At 42.1% G+C, this 19,484-nt stretch overlaps 1 protein-coding gene across 2 annotated transcripts in view; it reads left to right on the top strand.

Moving 5' to 3' along the window:
* The window catches only part of STAT1 (signal transducer and activator of transcription 1), a 1,010,933-nt gene that overhangs the window by 298,481 nt on the left and 692,968 nt on the right, over positions 1-19,484 (top strand). For both annotated transcript variants that reach the window (XM_075829995.1, XM_075829994.1), the window contains exon 8: positions 1,037-1,188. In XM_075829995.1, coding sequence (XP_075686110.1) covers positions 1,037-1,188 — 152 coding nt within the window. The remainder of the gene's footprint in view (positions 1-1,036; positions 1,189-19,484) is intronic.

Below are 19,484 nucleotides of genomic sequence, written 5' to 3'. Positions count from 1 at the left end.
ACTTATATAAATATATTAATGGCACATACAAAAAATATGGTTCCTGTTCCTTGTAAAACCCCCTCAAAAAACAAGGGGGCACTCCCTCCGTCTGGAGAAAAAAAGGTTCAAGCTGCAGAGGCGACAAGCCTTCTTTACAGTGAGAACTGTGAATCTATGGAATAGCCTACCGCAGGAGCTGGTCACAGCAGGGACAGTAGATGGCTTTAAAAAAGGGTTAGATAATTTCCTAGAACAAAAAAATATTAGCTCCTATGTGTAGAAATTTTTCCTTCCCTTTTCCCTTCCCTTGGTTGAACTTGATGGACATGTGTCTTTTTTCAGCCGTACTAACTATGTAACTATGTATGTAACTATGTTAATTTGTCTTTTTTTCCCATTTTCTGGTTCTGGGCCCTCACCGTTCCTGAGATATGGCTGCTTATGTTGGCACCGTATGTGCTAATTACCTGTAGGTTAGCAACGGGCGTGAACTCCACTGATTCGACCGACTTGAGGCCAGCTTCACAGCTTCTGACTCTCTTCCATCAGAGCGAGGCAGATTCCGACCAGCCAAACTCAGTGTGATTTCACCAGAAAAATCTTATGTCGCGAGATCATGTTTTGTGGAGACATCATGCTGTGCCTGGCTGGTGTGAAGCTGCTGATTGGACTGGATCAGAAGCTGTGAAGCTGGTTCCACCTTGGTAGAATCAGTGGAGTTCACGCCCTGTTGGCTAACTACAGGGGATCAGCCTATAGGGCTCCAACACAACGGGCAGGGGACAACGACCATACCTTAGGAACAAAGGGGGGCAGGGGCAAAAAAAGTAAAAACCGGCGCTGGAATCAGGGGGACAGCAGAATTCAGGTCAGATAAACAGTTTATATGACCTAGGGAACGGTCCTCCCTAAGTTATAAAATATTTCTTACCCTGATAGCAATGAGGCTTATAGTATATAACTCCACAAGAATTAGTTGTTTTTATTCTAAAAATATGAAATGTTTGCTTTTTGGAATTTAACAAATACAATATGTTTCTCTCAATTTCACTAGGATATTGTTCATAAAATCGGAGAACTACTCAATATCACAAGCCATACCCAAAGCTCCCTTATTAACGAAGAACTGGTTGAATGGAAACGAAGGCAACAAATAGCCTGCATTGGAGGTCCCCCAAATGCTTGTCTTGATCAACTCCAGATCTGGTAATTAAAGTTGCATAATTGTTTAATAATTAGCTATAATCTACTGTTGTTTTTCAAATGTAAATTTTTCTATAAATAGGTAGGGGATTATGTAATACTAAGACAAGTACCGTATACAGATGTACGATCTTTAACTTGATTTTTAAAGCTTTAAATACACAGCGGCAAGAAACTATAACTTGACTTTTTCAATGGCCTTTTATATCTTAAGGGATAATTTGCTGAAGCGTGATAACTTATCGGAGTCAAGATAAGGTTTGCTACATCTGTAATATCATGAACACAAAAAAAATTAAACCGCTTATATTTAATAAATAATTACCAAAGTACATCCACAGTAGTATATTAGAGTGCAGAAAAATATCTACAAAACATCACTTCAGAAAATGACATCATTATCCCCTTCCACAGTTCTTCATATACTGTAAAGTATAGGTTTCAATTGCTCAAATAAAGTAAAATAAACATATTTTCCATTAAGTAGACAGAACACCTTTTTTTTTTTTTTTTTTTTTTTTTTTTTTTTAAATAATCTTTTTTTATTTATTAATTGACTGTATAGTTTTTTTTTTCTACATGATTATGGGGGCAGCCATCTTACATGAGCTTCTCCTCTCAGCTATGAGCAGCTGTTCAGTGACTGCTTTACAGCAGCCACTTGGACATAAGAGGCCTCAGTCAGAAAATGACATATTGAGTTCTACGTAAGAGTTTTGTAGGTGTGCTCTCTGAAAACAGAGGGTTCGTGTTTATGTTACATATTCAGATTTGGTCCCTGTTACCAGTGGAGTGCCACAGAGGTCAGTATTGGGCCCTATTCTTTTTAATGTTCTGTATTTATAAATGAACTTGTAAAATATACATTTTTGCAGATGATACTAAACTATGTAAACTGATTGGCATAAAGAGGGGCTGTATTCTCTTATAAATGGATCTGGTTGTCTGATGTGCACGTTTTGAACTGAAAAAAACGTGTCAAAACATGTACCACAGCGTGTATATTGATGTCTATAGTCAGGATGTATGCCCTAATAGTGTAGTTTGTGCATACGTTTTGTGTGCTTATGTTCTATCCTTTTTTTCCCATGTCCTGAAAAGCGAAGTCCACTACGCTTTTCAAGTACTTTTCCAAAACGTATACCACACATATACGTTTTTATTTGTATTGAAGTCAATGGACGACGTATACGATCTTAAATCTTACGTTTGCATATGTAAAACCTATATGTTTTTGTCACCATATATGGGAGATCTTGACTTTATAAAATTTGATTTAGCTCAAGAACAAAAAAAACATATACATTTTTAGAAGAACAGACACAAACGTATAAAAACATATATGACGTATACTACAAAAAAGTAAGCGTATGTTACAAATGCATACATTTTTGTAACTTTTAAAACGTATACGTTGTCGTATACCACAAACGTGTCCACAAAACGGGACGTAAACTGAGGAGTGTCAAATGAATTTAACATAGATAAATGTAAGGTTATGAACTTAGGAAGGGAAAATACATGCCGTCATTACATACTAAATAGGAAAAGACTGTGTAAAACTGACATGGAAAAGTACTTATGGATATTAGTCTACAGTAAACTGCACTATAGCAATCAGTGTCAGGCAGCTGCTGCCATGGAAAAAAAGATCATGGGATGCATGAAAGGGTCTTAGATGCATCTAATGAGAACATAATTCTATTGCTTTACAAACCCTAGTCAGACCGCACATGGAGTATTGCATGTAGTTTTGGACACCAGTGTAAAAGTATGACAAATGTCAAGGTCTAAATGCAGATTCAAATTCCAGTGGCAAGAGTAGTCAAGTAACAGTTCAGGTTCAGTACAAAGAGAAGCCGCAACAGTTTGTAGCGTGAGACAAATATGTGATGAGGAAACAATCCAAGTTCGGTACACATATAGGCAGCCACAGTTTGTATAGTAAGTCCGCAATAATAATAATATAATCTTTATTCATATTTTGGATAGCACCTACATAGTTGCCAACATTTTATATTTTTTCCAGGGACACTTAGGGTGTAGCCCCTTACCTCACTGTCCACATATGGACAGTGACATCAGGGGCTACCTCTAGGAGCGGAATCCCTGGCCAGAACGTCGGCAACTCTCTAGACAGGGATTCCACTCCTGGAGGAGTGAATGGTAGAGCAGAGAGCGGATAGTTTCCTGCTTTGCCATAATATTCAATTGTGTCTGCGTCCTGAGGAAGCAGATACAATTGAATAAGGCAGTTTCCAGGACACATCCGGGACAGTAATTTGCCGGTACGGTCTGTAAATTTGGGACAGTCCCAGCAAATTCTGGACTGTTGGTTACTATGCACACATAAAGCTGCATGAGCCAGCCACTATCCGTGTATGCACAGATATGAAGAGCATTAGGGTGCGAGGACTGTGGCGGATACTGTTGACTGAATGGATCAGGTTCTGAGGACTAATGTAGTAGAAGGGGGGTAAATGAAACAGTCTGATTAGGGAATGTGATAGGCCTGTTTAAAAAGATGTTTTTAGGGCATGCCTAAATATGTGGATGTGTGAAATTAATTTGATTGTTCGGGTAGCACATTCAAGAGAGCGGGTGCAGCAGGAGAAAAGCTTTGGAGACGGGAGTAGAAGGTTCAGATTATGGAGGATGGTTAGTCTTAGATTGTTAGCAGAACACAGCACGGATAGGGTGGTAGACAAGATGAGGGAAGGGATGTAAGAATGCGCATCACTGCGAGAGCTTTGTGGGTAAGAGTAATATGTTTAAATTGTATACTAAGGTGAATGGGAAAATAGGGCAGTGGCTAGCACAGGGTAGAGGCATTGATGTAGCAGTTGGTTAGAAAGATGAACCTGGCTGCTGCATTCAGGATAGATTGAAGAGGGGAGAGCTTAGTTAAGGGAAGACCAATTAGTAATGATCAATCAATGGGAAGAAGGAAGGAGGCTGGCACTGCCAAAACCGCCTAATCGGAATGGGAGTTGAAAATATGGCTTGCTTACTGTTGGATGATTGCAGGTAAATTGCCACGGAGTTGCTCATCGAAAGAGTAGCACAATCGGCTGAATATATTTGTAGAGGAATGATCGAGGCACTCACCGAAGCTGGCAAACAATTTCTTTATTACAAAAAGATCTTGGTCAGGATGTGGAATTGCCTACGACCGTTTCACGTGCGTACACGCTTTCTCAAGGCCCTGAGAAAGCGTGTACGCACGTGAAACGGTCGTAGGCAATTCCACATCCTGACCAAGATCTTTTTGTAATAAAGAAATTGTTTGCCAGCTTCGGTGAGTGCCTCGATCATTCCTCTACAAATATATCCAATTAGTAATGAGTTACCGTAGTCAAGACGACAATAAATCAGAGCGACCATAAGAGTTTTGTCTTTTTCCACAGTAGGAAAAGGGCGGATTCTTGAGATGTTTTTGAGGTGCAGGTGACATGAGTGTGCAAGCGATTTAATATAAGGAATAAAGAAAAGATCTGAGTCCAACATAACCCCAAGACAGCAGATATGCTACTTAGGACTTTTGATAGTACCACACACTGAAATGGAGACATTAGGTTTAGGTAGATGGATGGTGGAAACAGAAGGAGCTCAGATTATGAAATATTTAGTTACAGATAGGGAGAGGACATGATGTTAGAGACAGTGGACAGGGAATCACTGGTATTTTGAGGGGAGGTGATTGCACTGGAAAAGGTATATTATTAGGTGTCATCAGCATAGTGATGGTACTGCAAGCCAATTGATAGTTTTTCCAGTAGGAGCTGTCTGTAGAGGAAAGAGGAGAGGACCGAGTACTGATTCCTAAGAAACCCCAACAGCAAGGGTAAAAAGTGTAGAAGTAGAGCCATTAAATGATACGCTGAATGAACAGTCAGAAGCGAAGGAAGAAAACCAAGAGAGCCGGAACCTTAAGGCCAATAGAGTGAAGCATACTAAGTAGACAATCAAAACAGAAAAGTTGCTGTTGATTTAGCTATCAGGAAATCATTTGAGACATTTTTAAGTGCAGTTTCTGTAGAGTTTGGAATCCAGATGGTAAGGAGTTGAGAAAACAGTTGGCAAAGAGATAGCCTATTAGGTAGATAAGCGTTCTAGGAGTTTAGAGATTAAGGGGAGATTAGAGACAGGTTGGTAGTTAACAGAGCAAGATGGGTCAAGAGATGTTTTCTTCAGTAATAAGGTTAAAACAACATTTTTAAAAAGAGGAGGGACATAACCCAGAAAAAAATGTTGGGCAAACGTGTGAAGGAATAGGATCACTAATGCAGGCCATAGGGCAATAAAAAGAGAGGAGTCTAGAGACGACTTCTGTTATTAGGTCAAATGTGGATAGTAAAGAAGTGGGATCGATGCTACTTGGGGACTGGAAGATAATTTTATACCGGATGTTGTACATTTTTACTTTAAAATAAGTGGCGAGGTCTTTAGCACTGAGATCTGTGTTAGGAGTCTGCGCTTCAGGAATAAGGCGGAAGAGTCATTTTGGATTATTAGGTAGTGCGGAGATTATGGAGGTGAAGAGGTTTTTTGGGCAAGTCAAAGGGCAAACTTGTACGTTTTGAGCATTAATTTGTAATGGAGGAAATCTACCCACAATGGCTGTTTTCTTAACAGAGGTTCAGCACACCTCGAGCATCGATGAAGAAAACCTGTTTGAGGTGTGTGCAAAGGTTACCGGCACTAGTGTTGGGAGGTTCGGAGTATAAGTGTGCTGCTCCGTTCAACGCACTTTTGAGAGTTTTGTTGTATTGTTTGGCAGCCAGATAGGGTCTTGAGGGAAGAGATAGGGGACATGGAGGATTGTAGAGTGTTTATAAGTTGGTGAGTGTTAAGAGCATGAAGATTTCTGTATATGTGATAGGTAGGTATATATTGAGGAGGCAGAGAATTTTTGATAATAAAGGAGAGAAGGCTGTGGTCAGAGAGTGGGAGAGGAGAGATAATAAAATTAGAAACTGAGCAGAGCCAAAAGACCAGGTCAGGTGAATTCCCATCTTCATGTCTAGGAGAAGTAGAAAGTTGTGAAAGGCCTATGGAGGGGATTAAAGATATAAACTGAAAAAGTAGATAAATCGGTTAACGAAGAGGATGTCACCAATAATAAAAGTGGGTATTTCAGAGCATAGGAAATGAGGAAGCCAGGTAGCAAAGTGATCCAGGAACTGGCCTTGTGAACCAGGTGGGCGGTAGACAAACATCATTTGCAGGGAGAATTGGTTCAAGAGTCTGTCGGTGTGGACCTCAAAGAAGGTGAATGGGAGTGCGGGAAATGATCTGGAAAGTACAGTGTGGGGAAAGAAGTATGCTTACCCCTCCGACATGAGAGTGTATTTCAGTATGTTGCACCCATGTAATGTCCCTCTATGTAGCAATGTGGTTTCTCTGCATCCTGCTGGGAACTGGTGTTTGAACCTGCTCTTGTATCAAGTCACAATCATGGTTGGTTAAATTGTCCCTAAGAACCTAGCCAAAGTGTTGTATTTTTGTGATTTTGGCAAATATTATTCAATTGTTCGATCACATCTTGTTTGTTACATGAGATTAACCAACTTTAGTAATGGGGATTATCTCAAAGTCATTAACTGGCTCATAAAGATTACATTTTCTACATAATTAAAGGGGTTTTCCAGTCCCTAAAAATTGATAGCCTATCCTCAGTATATTATATATAATATATTCCTTTGTATATAGTCCAGTCTTAAGTGTCTCCCCCTTAATCATAACAGTGACATCTAGAAACTGGATTGATTCTGTAGAATAAACCATAGTGTCATTGTCAATCTTATTCATGAAAAGTCCAAAGAGGCCTCAGTATCTGTCCAGATGAGGAAGATGTCATCTGTGTATCGTCACCACCTCAGAACATGAGAAACCAATGTTTATCTTGATTTTACGGTCCAATTCCCCAAAAAATTCCAAAAAACCTGTTGCCTAAAATATATTCTAAAAAAAAGTAGGCCGCAAAATACACTAGGTGTTCCTTCATTTCTGAGTCTAGTAGCATACTAAGGCCACATATGGGATATTTCTAAAAACTTCAGAATCTGGGCAATAAATATTGAGTTGTGTTTCTCTAGTTAAACCTTCTGTGTTAAAATAGATTTATATAAAATTTCTGCAAAAAAATTAAATTTGTAAATTTTACCTTCATGGGGGCGCATGCGCGAAGCTCCACGAACAGGACGCACCTGATGTGAGCTCCGCTCCGGCAGCACTGATCAAGCCGTATTAGCGCTGTTTTACACAGCTCCTTCACAGCCAAAAAAAGTCCGGTAATGTGCAGTATGACCCGGACCAACAAATCAAAGCCTCGGGGACCGGCAACCCCAGCTCCTTCGCAAACTATACCGGAGATCTTCCGAACCACGAGGCAATCCATCATGGCCAACCCGGCTGCAGCTCAGGTCAGTGAGAGTTTGTCAGCGGCAGAAACATCCTTACCGCCCTCACCTTCAGCGATCGTTACCCACACTGACACTGATGAGTTATTCAGGAATATTGCGGCATTGTTCCGCACGGAACTAACACAGGCAGTGGCCGAGTTTTCCCGCCAAATACATGAAGTGGGACAACGAGTCTCTGACATAGAGAACCGGGCCGATGACATGGCGGATGCCCTGGAGACGGACCGCAGAGATATCGATACACATGCAGCACAGTTGGAGGCACTGGAGCTGAAATTAGAAGATCTTGAGAATAGGTCCCGGAGAGGAAACCTGCGTGTCAGAGGCCTACCGGAAACCGTTACAGATCTGGAATCCAATCTCACCACGTTGTTCCGTACCCTCCCACCCCAAGCTGCCACTGATTTATTTCGGATGGATAGGGTTCACAGAGCCCTGACGCGACCATGCAACCAGGATTTACCACGTGATGTGATTCTGAAATTTCACTATCCAGAGGCGAGAGATCGGATCCTAATGGCGGCTCGGAGTCTAGCACCTCTATCGGGAATGCCACCCTCAGTCCACTTGTATGCAGACTTGGCACCTTCTACACTCCAACGACGAAGAGAAATGCGGGACGTTACTCAAGCTTTACAGAAGGCCCAGATCCGTTACCGATGGGGATTCCCCTTTTCGCTTAATTTTCAGGTCAGCAACAGAATCTATGTGGTTAAATCGCCGGCAGAGGGTCGAGATGCCTTGCAGTCTGCTGGACTTCCATTGGTCCCTATATCAGCCCTTCCGCCCAGACCTCAACGGCCGACTAGGACCTGGACAGCCGGGCCGAGAGCCTCCAACTCCACTGCTGGGATGCCCGAACCTCTGGGAATAGGAGGACACAATGTATAAGGATCCTAGCTCGATATACAGATGAGTATCATGCCCTTTGGGGAGCCGCATTGTGTCTTTATATCTTGCCTCATCTAGGCCACCGTTGATATTTCTTGTTCCAAGGAACTTTCTGGCTAGATCCTGTCATCAGGCTTAGTGCTGCTGGCCACCATGCTGGCCTTCATTTTTGTGAGAATTGCTGTAGCAGAGGTGTGCACCCCAAGAGGTGCTACCTGTCTGCGGAATACTCCACGGAATAGTTGGACATTTGTCCATTGTTTTTTGTTTAACTTGTTTATTTCGCTCTTTATGCCATGTACAAGCCTATATGCTAAAAGTATTAGTCACCTGCGTCTGTTACACTGTATGTCTAGAAATTTTCTGCTTGATGTATCTGCCGAGAATATGCCACTTCCTCCCTTGTATTATGTGTAGAGTACTAAGTCATAATGTGAGGGGATTCAACTCTCCGCAAAAAAAGGAAAAAAGCTTTTATTTCTTATATTAAGCATAATCCCGATGTTATTTGTTTGCAGGAATCCCATTTCACACCTACATCTCACCCTAAATTCTTCCATCCCCGGTACACTACATTTTACTCTGCTACATTTCCCTCTAAGTCACGCGGAGTGATCACCTTAATTAAGAATAATCTTCCTATCCAGGTTACTGAATCCATAGTAGATCCCCAGGGTAGACTTGTGATCATCCTGGGTGTACTATATGATAAAGTCCTATGTATAGTGAATTCGTACGCTCCAAATGAAGACCCGCTTCAGTTTTTTGACGGGTTACATGATACCTTACTCTCTCTACAATACCAGCATTTAATATGGAGTGGGGATTTTAATTTTGTGATGAACACTACACTAGACCGTTCCTCACCCGCTCCCTCTAGACGCACGCATACACAGGCAGCTTTGATCAAAAAGATTATGGGGTCGCTCTCTCTTGCTGATACGTGGAGAGAATATAATGGGGCGCAACGGGGCTATACATACTTCTCTCCGGCGCATCGTTTATACAACCGGATCGACATGATCCTAGCCTCAACATACTCCCTCCCCTCATTGGCCTACTCTAGACATATCCTATCAGCCTGGTCAGATCATGATATAGTACTAGCTGAATTCGACTTTTCTAAGCGAGGTGTCATGCCCTTTTCCTGGAGGCTCAATGAGTCACTCTTATCTAACCCTACTGTTCAGCACCAGATTCAGACTGATCTCTCTCAGTACTTTGTGGACAACACCACTCCTGATGTTAACTCACATACTGTGTGGCTCGCCCATAAAGCATTTATAAGGGGCAGGATAATAGCAATGGCATCTTGATGTAAAAAAGAAAGGTCTTAGGCGCAAAATGCTCTTGAAGCCAAACTAGCCCGATTGGTAGCGACCAATCAACGAAGTCCTTCTTTATATCTCATTCGCGCTATAAAAGACGCTAAGCTCCAGATTGATATGATACTAACCAATAAGACAGAAAAAGCCCTTAGATGGACTCAATCTAAATATTATAAATGGGCCAATAAACCAGATAAACTTATGGCCCAACAACTTAAGGCTCGGCAGCGAATCAATCAGGTGTTTCGTATACAGTCACGCCCGGGGCAGATCACCTCTAACCCGGACCGTATTCATGAGGTCTTTACCAGGTTCTACCAAACCTTATATGAAAACCCTTCCCCCCCCCCCCCTCTGAGGCTGCGGTGAGGGATTTCCTAGCCTCTGTCAACATCCCTCAACTTTCCGAAAAGGATATTGAATTCTTGAATGCCGAGATATCGAGTGATGAGGTAGAGGACACTATTAAAGAGTTGAAATTGGGGAAGGCCCCGGGACCTGATGGATTCACGGCCTTATATTATAAAAAATTCTCTCAGCAGTTAGTCCCGCATATAGTTACCTTTTGCACAGACCTGATGAGGGGTCGGCCCATGCCCACTGAATTCCTCTCAGCCATGATCACAGTTATCCCCAAACCTAACAAGGACCCCTTGATGGCAGGTAATTACAGGCCGATATCATTACTTAATCTAGACGCTAAAATATTCACCTCTATTCTGGCCAAACGGTTGAACAGGTTTATGTCCCAATTAATTCATAGAGATCAAGTAGGATTTATTCCAGGAAGGGAAGCACCTGATAATGTTAGGAAAATCCTCAATACTATACAGTCAGCCAACATTACTAAATCCAGGATCGTCCTTTTGGCGTTAGACATAGAAAAGGCCTTTGATAGCCTTTCCTGGGAATACCTATTTAAAGTATTAGAAAGGGTGGGGATTGGGGGCCCCTTTCTCCGTGCTGTCAAGACAATATACCACAACCCAGAGGCTCACCTTAAACTACCAACTACCACACTTCATCCCATATACATACGGAGAGGTACTAGACAGGGCTGTCCCCTCTCGCCAGCTTTATTTGCACTCGCTATGGAACCATTAGCAGAACTTATTAGGTGTAATCCAAATATTACGGGACAGAGAGTTGGTAACGGGGAACACAAGATAAGTCTCTTTGCTGATGATCTCATCCTCACGCTCACTAAACCGTTGACTTCTCTCCCGAATCTGATGGCGGCTCTCGGCTCCTTCTCCGCAGTCTCGGGATTACGTGTGAACCAATCTAAATCGGAGGCCCTGTATTGTAACGTTCCACCTTCCCTGCAAAAATTGATAGAAATAAATTTTGGCTTCCACACCCAAACGCATTACCTCCCTTACTTGGGCATAGCTTTAACCCCCTCCCTTGATACAATGTACAAATACAATTACCCACAGGTATTTAAGACCATTAGGGCAGATATGGCAAAATGGGCTAAACTACCGATCTCGTGGGTGGGTAGAATTAATACGATCAAAATGGTGACCCTCCCTAGATTATTATACTTATTCAGAACTCTTCCTATCCCCCTCCAGAAAGGTGATCTACAACTCCTCCAGAAAGACATCTTTAAATTTATTTGGAATAATAAACGCCCCAGAATTTCGACACGTGTCATGATGTATCATAAAAGAGTAGGAGGTCTGTCGGTTCCCAATATACTACGCTACTATAAGGCGGCTAGGGTGGCTCAACTGTTACTAACGCATCTTCCACCAGATAGGGCACCGGTATGGGTCTCATTGGAGGCGGCTCAAATTACCCCATATTCATGGGGCGCATTGCTGTGGATGGTATCTCCCCTACCGACTACATTAAAGAATATCTCAATTCTATCATATCACTCCCTCATTCTGTGGCGATCAGTTAGATTCCGACATGGGCTGCAGTCCCGGTGCTCCCCGCTGCTTTCTGTGATTGGAAATCCGGGGTTCCCCTCGGGCCTTCAGAGCTCAAGCTATAGTTGGTGGTACTCTAAAAACCTAACAAAAGTCCATGACTTCAATAGGGCTGATCGTCTGATTTCATATGCGCAATTCAATGAGGCCCATGCCCCCCCTGCCCCGGAACACTATAGGGCTATACAGTTATTTTCGTTTTTGCGCAAACTACTACCTGCCCAAACTAAAATGACATACACCCCGTTGGAAAGAATATTAATCTTTTCGCCCTCTCGGCAGGGGCTGTTATCTATGGTATATAGTATTTTTAATACCCCACACCCCGATACCAAACTACCGTATATGTTGAAGTGGGAGGAGGACATGGGGGCCGCGTTATCACCTGCACAATGGAGACAATGCTGTGACACTATTAGTAAGGGTAGCTGGCAGGTATCCCTGGTTGAGACATCCACGAAATTGTTACATAGAGCATACTACGTCCCGGCAAAACTTCACGCCATATATCCAACGGTTTCGGTCGAGTGTTTTAGAGTTTGTGCCTCGGATGGAACTATGTACCATACATGGTGGTCGTGCCCACGAGTCTCAATTTTTTGGTCGGATATCTGTACTTTGATTTCTAATATCTGCCAGTTTACCGTTCCAAAACGGCTCCCTACATGCCTACTAGGAGCCATTCCTCCCAGAATACCGAACTCCAAATTTAAGCTCGCCCAGTTTATACTCTTAGCGGCTCGAATATATATAGCGTCCAAGTGGCGTACAGCGGGTCTTGATATCTCTATGGTTATTAATAGAGTCAATCGTATAGCTATATTTTAAAAAATGGAGGCGGTGAGAACTGATTCACTCCACCTCTATCGTGCGGTATGGGACCCATGGCTCTCCTCCCCTCATTCACCCGACTTTCAGTATACTATTACCCTGTAAAGTGGGATCCAACAAGGTGATACTAGGAGCGCTCTACAGTAGCATGACTAATATGTACAATTTTATGGCATAGTTGGTTGGTTTATATTTTGTTATCCCTATGTCCCTCCAATCCCTTACCCCCATGTAAATGCATTTCGGTTTAAAACAAGCACTTATTTCTATATCCTCCTGCGTGAGGATTGATTACATGTAATTGTGCATCACATTTCTGTACCGATATATCAATAAATACCTTTTGAAACTAAATTTTACCTTCACTTTCATTTAAATCTTATGAAATACCTAAAGGGTTAGGAAACTATAATTGCTGTTTTGAACGCTTTGAGGTATGCAGTATTTAAAATGGGGTGATTTATGGGACTTTTCTAATAGATAGGCCCCCTCAAAGCAACATCAGGACTGAACTGGCCTCTAAAAACTAGGTTTTGGAAATCTTCTTAAAAATGTGACAAATTGCTGCCTTGTAATGTCCTAGAGAAATAAAAGCAGTTTCAAAAAATTATGCCAACATAAAGTTGACATATGATAAATGTTAACTCGTTACTATTTTGTGTGGTATTAATATCGGTCTTACAAGCAGATACATTTAAATTGAAAAATAATTTTCTTTAAATTTTGGTGTTTTTCGCAAATAAACACAATGTACGGACCAAATTTTATCACGAACATAAAGTACAATGTGTCACGAGGAAAAAAGAATCGCTTGAATAAGTAAATCCATTCCAAAGTTAATACCACATAAAGTGACATGTCAGATTTGGGGAAAAATGGGCGTGTCCACAAGGCCTAAATTGGCTGTGTCTCCTAGGGGTTAAATAAATAGACCCTTCAAAGTTCTTTTCAAATAACACTGTGCGGTTACACATGTTTTTCATTGTGCACTTAGAGAACATCCTGGATGAGCCATCAGCTTTATAATTTTTTGATCCAGGTCAATAAATTATCACAAAGTAAAATTGAGAAAATAATTACCTCTGTCTTGCTTGTCTGGAGGATAATCTTTTGGCATCATGGTTAAATTTCATATTTCTATGATCAATAGATACAGTTAGGCCTCATGCACACGACCGTATTTTTTCACACCCGTAAATACTGGCGTAAATACGGGTCCGGTGTCACACGTATTCCACCCGTTTTGCACCAGTATTTACGAACCCGTGCTCGTAAATATGGGTCCGGTGTCACACGTATTCCACCCGTATTTACGAGCACGTTTTTGGCAGCAAAATAGCACTGCACTAATCGGCAGCCCCTTCTCTCTATCAGTGCAGGATAGAGAGAAGGGACAGCCTTTTCTGTAATAAAAGTTAAAGAAATTCATACTTACCCGGCCGTTGTCTTGGTGACGCGTCCCTCTCTTCACATCCAGCCCGACATCCCTGGATGACGCGGCAGTCCATGTGACCGCTGCAGCCTGTGATTGACCTGTGATTGGCTGCAGCGGTCACATGGCCTGAAACGTCATCCAGGACGTCGGCCCGGATGTCGAGAGGGACGCGTCACCAAGGCAACGGGCGGGAGACCGGACTGGAGAAGCAGGAAGTTGTCGGTAAGTATGAACGTCTTTTATTTTTATTTTTTACAGGATAGGGGATACATGTCTTTTGTTTATGGCAGAGCGGGGAGATACCTCCCCGCTCTGCCATAGTTTTCATTGTAGTCCCGGCGGTAGTTACGCCACTGGGCTGTGGCCTGCAGACCGGGTAGTCCCCTGACCTCGCCTCACTTCGCAACGCTCCCGTAATCACGGGTGAACACACGGAGCCACCCATGATTACGGGAGCCCCATAGACTTCTATGGGATGCCCGTGCCGTTATTACGGCATGAAATAGGGCATGTTCTATCTTTTTTAACGGCACGGGTACCTTCCCGTGAGCAAACGGGAAGGTACCCGTGGCTAACAGAAGCCTATGAGCCCGTTATTGCGGGTCGTAATAACGACCCGCAATAACGGGTGTTTTTACGGTCGTGTGCATGAGGCCTTACAGGATTAGAAGTTCCCTCCAAAAGAGATTTCCACTCAAAATGTATTTTTTTAACGCCAGCAGCTCTTTAGTTCCGAGACCATAGTTCTTCTTAGATGATGGCATAGAAGAACAGAGCCGCTGAGTTGAGTAATTCATGCAATGATCTTAGAGAACACAAAATTAAAAGGCGACTTCAGAAAGGTAGTAAGGCATATCCTGGCCAAAAGTTTTGAGACTGAGACAAATTTTGGTTTTCACAAAGTTTGCTGCTTCCGTATTTATAGTGGCAATTTGCATTAACTCTAGATTGTTATGAAGAGTGATCAGATGAATTGCAATGTCATTCTTTGCAATGAAAATTAACTTAAAAAAAATAATTTCATTTTCGACGCATTCCCTTTAAGTAACTTATTTTTATTATATATTTTTTATTTCTTCCACAATGTGGGAAGTGTTAAAAATTAAATAATAATTTTACTTGTTTCTCTATGTTGACCACCAGAGGGAACACTTCCAAGAATTACAGCAAGGTAAATAAGGCAAAGCAACCTGACTAAAGGCCCTATTACTCCGGCCAATTTTGGCATGTGCAGCGAGCGCCAATTAACGAGACAGCTTGTTGATCGGCGCTCATTTGCTCCTGTCACAAGGAGCTATGTATGGGGACGAGGGAGATGTGCTGCCGACAACAATAATATTTTACTTTTTTAAAACAATGCAATCAGCCGATGAACGAGCGTTCTATGAACGATCGTTTGCCCGATGATTGCCCAGTGCAAAACCCCCTTTACAGTTGCAGTAAATGTGGGAGGGAAATTCACCCCCCTCCCTATTTTTGGCTACAAGCCAGGAAAATGTGTCTTCAAATTGCTAAGCATTGTTCAGGTCCATTTTTTAAGTGATTGTACAAATGCTAGCTGGCAGAAGCTATAGGACACACCAGAAGGCTAAGAATGATGAAAGTCAAGAGGGAGACCCTGTGGTGAATGACTTTTCAGTTAACAGGTTCACACGGCGTGTATTTGATGCGTTTTTTTGAGCATTTTATGTGCCGAAAAATGCGTAAAAAAAGGCTTGATTAAGCTTTTCATTTACATAAATGTGAAAGCATACCGTTAGTACATACAACACGCTTGTTGCACGAGCGTTTTAAAAAAATGCATTGCGTAAATAAAGAAGTATCGAGTCAATTCTTTGGCACGTAAAATGTGCAAAATTTTACTATAGTCAAGGGGGAGTCCTAATTATGCGCCACAAAACATGCAAAAATCGCACACAAAATGCGTAAAAAAAAAAACAAATCGAAAAAGCGTAAAAACCGCTTGATTAAGCTTCCCATTTACATCGATAGGAAAGTGAGCCGTTAGTACATACTACGCTGTTATTTACGCAAGCGTTTTTAAAAACCGCGTTGCTTAAAAGAGAAGTTTCGGATCAATTCTTTGGTGCGTAAAATGTGCCAAATGTTCCCAGAGTCAGTAAGAGTCCTAACTACGCTTCAAAAACGTGCAAAAAGCCCACACAAAACCCGCGAAAAAAGCTGCAAAAAATGCATTAAAATCCCTGTATTTTAAAAACCACTTCACAAGAAACCCTAGTGTATTCGACACATTCACACATCATTTTTTCTTAGCGTTGTATAAACATGCCCTAAGGCAATATTTTTTATTGGCCCCTACTTTACATTTCGGTGCAGAAAGAAGACATAAGTCTGCTGTAGATCAGTATTAGTATTTTTCTTTTTCTGTTTCATTATGTCTTTATTAAACAGTTGAGACATCAGAAAATATATGTGAACAGTTCTACTCGCAGGTAGAAGTAAATAGTTAGTCTCAAATAATAATTAAATTGTTAATTCCTATAAGTTTTGACATTTTGCGAAAATGGGATTCAAAATAATATGGATATAGTATTTTTCTTTTTCATATTACTAAGGCCTAATGCACACAACCTTTGCTCGTCGTACGGCCGCAAATCATTGATTTGTTCCAACGGACCAAATGAATGCAATGGCCGAGACTGTTCCGCTTTGTTCTGTTTTGTCAGAACGGCCACACGGTTCCATTAAAAAAAAATGGAAGTGTTCATGGCCCCAAAGCATATCACTGAAGTGTTCTTGAGGCCTAACTTTATTTTTTTTGTTTTGCAGGTTCTGCTGGACCTATTTGACTATGTCGTAGATTTGGTGGACTGTGTCGTACTACTGCGATGATCTACGTAGTTTTTTTTTAAATAAAATGGTTGGCAAGGTTTGTTTGGGGGCTTTTTTATTTCAATAATAATATTTTTTTAATACTGTATTTGTGCCTTCATAATGGCAGTTGCCTGTTTGACGACGTCCATTACTAAAGCGGGCTTAGTGTGAGCCAGTAAAAAGGCTAGCACTAACCCCCTATTATTACCTCGGTACCCACCACCACCAGGGTTGCCAGGAAGAGCCGAGTACAATCCAGTACCGGACCATCTGTAGTGATTGACAGGTACTGGGGCAGCCGCAGGCTGGTATGAGGATGGGAAGGGCCAAAAATTGTGGCTCTTCCTACCCTGGTAATGCTAGCCTGCTGCTGCTATGTTGTAGCTGGCTGGTTATGAAAATTGGGGGGAACCAGACGTCATTTTTGTCATTTGTTAATTATTTTTTTTAATTAAAAAAATGACTTTTGGATCCCCCCTATTTATAATCAGCCAGATAGAACATAGCAGCAGCAGGCTAGCATTACCAGGGTGGGAAGGGCCACACTTTTTGGCCCTTCCCTGCCTCATAATACCAGCCTGCGGCTACCCCAGTGTCCATCCATCGCTACATATGGTCAATTACTGGATTGTAACCGGCTCTTCCCGGCACCCCTGGTGGCGGTGGGTACCGGGGTAATAATGGGGGGTTAGTGCTAGCCTTTTTACTTGCTAACACTAAGCCTCGTCTTGGAGACACTCAAACACACAACTGCAATTATCAAGGCGCTAATAATATTAAAGTGTTAAAAAACACAGAGACATAAGAAATAAGAAAACATTTTTATTGAAATAAAAACTTCCCCACACAACCCTCGTTAACCATTTTATTAAAAAACAAAACGTACATCATCGCAGGAGTCCACCGAATCTACGATATTGTCCAATAGGTCCAGTGGAACCTGTAAAACAAAAAAATAAAGTTAGCAATATCACCTAAAGCAGACTTCGGTCTACTCCACAATAAATACTAGAAGTCAATTAACTGTAGTTACTATTGTGGCGCAAGGGACCTAGAGATGTGGCAGAAATATTAATAGTTGCTGATAATTCTGGCACATCACGGAGCTCCCCCCACACAAATTTCTCCCACACATGCAGACGCTCTGCAACCCCCCCCCCCACCAGCACCCTGCATGCACCCCCCAAACATCCCACGCACACACACCTCAACGCAAGCACCCTCCCCACGAGCACCCTGCCTGCACGCACACCTTACTTGGCTTTAACAAGATGGCGCCGGCTTTCCCCCTACAAACCAGCTTCTAAGCTGGTCGCTGTGAACTGCACATGTCACAGTGCATGCACAGTTCAGAGTTAGAACGGCAGAAGCTTAGGAGATAGGGTCAGCTCCCGTCCCTATCTCCTATGCCCTGTAGCTGCCGTATTCTGTGTATGTGTCGTGAAGAGACACATACACAGAAGCAATAAAAAATTGCAGCCCCAATAAAAATAAAAGTGTTAAAAAAAACAATTCAAGTGATAAAATAAATAAATTAAATATAATACTAAAATAAATAAAAATGCATGAAATTGTTTTAAAAATAAAAAAAAACAAACATTTCCACTCCATTTCAGACCTGCAACAAAATAACCTGCTAACATAATTTCAGTGATCTTCTCGTTAGCTCAGGAAAAAGTGTTAACAGGACAAGGCAGCTGATATCACTCTGTCCTGCTGATTGAAATATAAGAGCAGACTGGTTGCTTTAAAAGGGGGGATAGTGCTTGAAATCTTTGTCTTCTACTGTTAACCATGGTTACCTCAAAGGAAATACGTGCAGTCATCATTGCTTTGCATCAAAAGGGCTTTATAAGCAAGGACGTTGCTGCTTGTAAGATTGCTCATAAATCAACCATTTATCGGATCATCAAGAACTTCAAGGAGAGAGGTTCAATTGCTGTGAAAAAGGCTTCATGGCGCCCCAAAAACTGGATTCAGCTATGTGATCGATTCCACACTAGTGCAGAGATTGCTGAGGAATGGCACCAGGCAGGTCTAAGTGCATCTGCACGCACAGCGAGGCGATGGCTTTTGGAGGCTGGCCTGGTGTCAAGAAGAGCCACAAAGAAGCCACTTCTCTCCAAGAAAAGATCAAGGACAGACTGACATTCTGCAGGAAGTACAGAGATAGAACTGGGGTAAAGTTATTTTCTCTGATGAAGCCCCTTAACCCCTTAAAGGGGTTGTCCGAGATATATTTTTATTTAAAAGTTAAACACACAATACACACATTAACTATTCCCTAATATACTTACCTGTGCAATCTTGCTTCTGTTCTCCGTTCTGGCAGCTCTTTTCTGCCGATCACATGTCTTCTGACGTCACGTTTTCTTCCTCCTCCACTGTCGTGTCGTGTCCCGATCACATGGTCTCGCCCCAGCGAGACCTCGGATGGGACACGACACGTCACTGGAGATGTGTCGTTTCTGCGGGTGCCCGCCCAGCCTATGCAGCTTTTTTTCACTGTGAGCGCGCCTATGCGTGTTCACAGTGAAAAAAGTGAAGAGGGACGGCACCCGCGGACTAGAGAGGTACAGTGACCTCTGTACTTTTAGTTCTTCCCCTATCAAAG

This window comes from Rhinoderma darwinii, chromosome 6, assembly GCF_050947455.1.
Source record: "Rhinoderma darwinii isolate aRhiDar2 chromosome 6, aRhiDar2.hap1, whole genome shotgun sequence".
In the NCBI taxonomy this organism is placed as follows: domain Eukaryota; kingdom Metazoa; phylum Chordata; class Amphibia; order Anura; family Rhinodermatidae; genus Rhinoderma; species Rhinoderma darwinii.
Note: the sequence above shows the minus strand (reverse complement) of the source record. Positions and strands in the feature narration are given on the sequence as shown.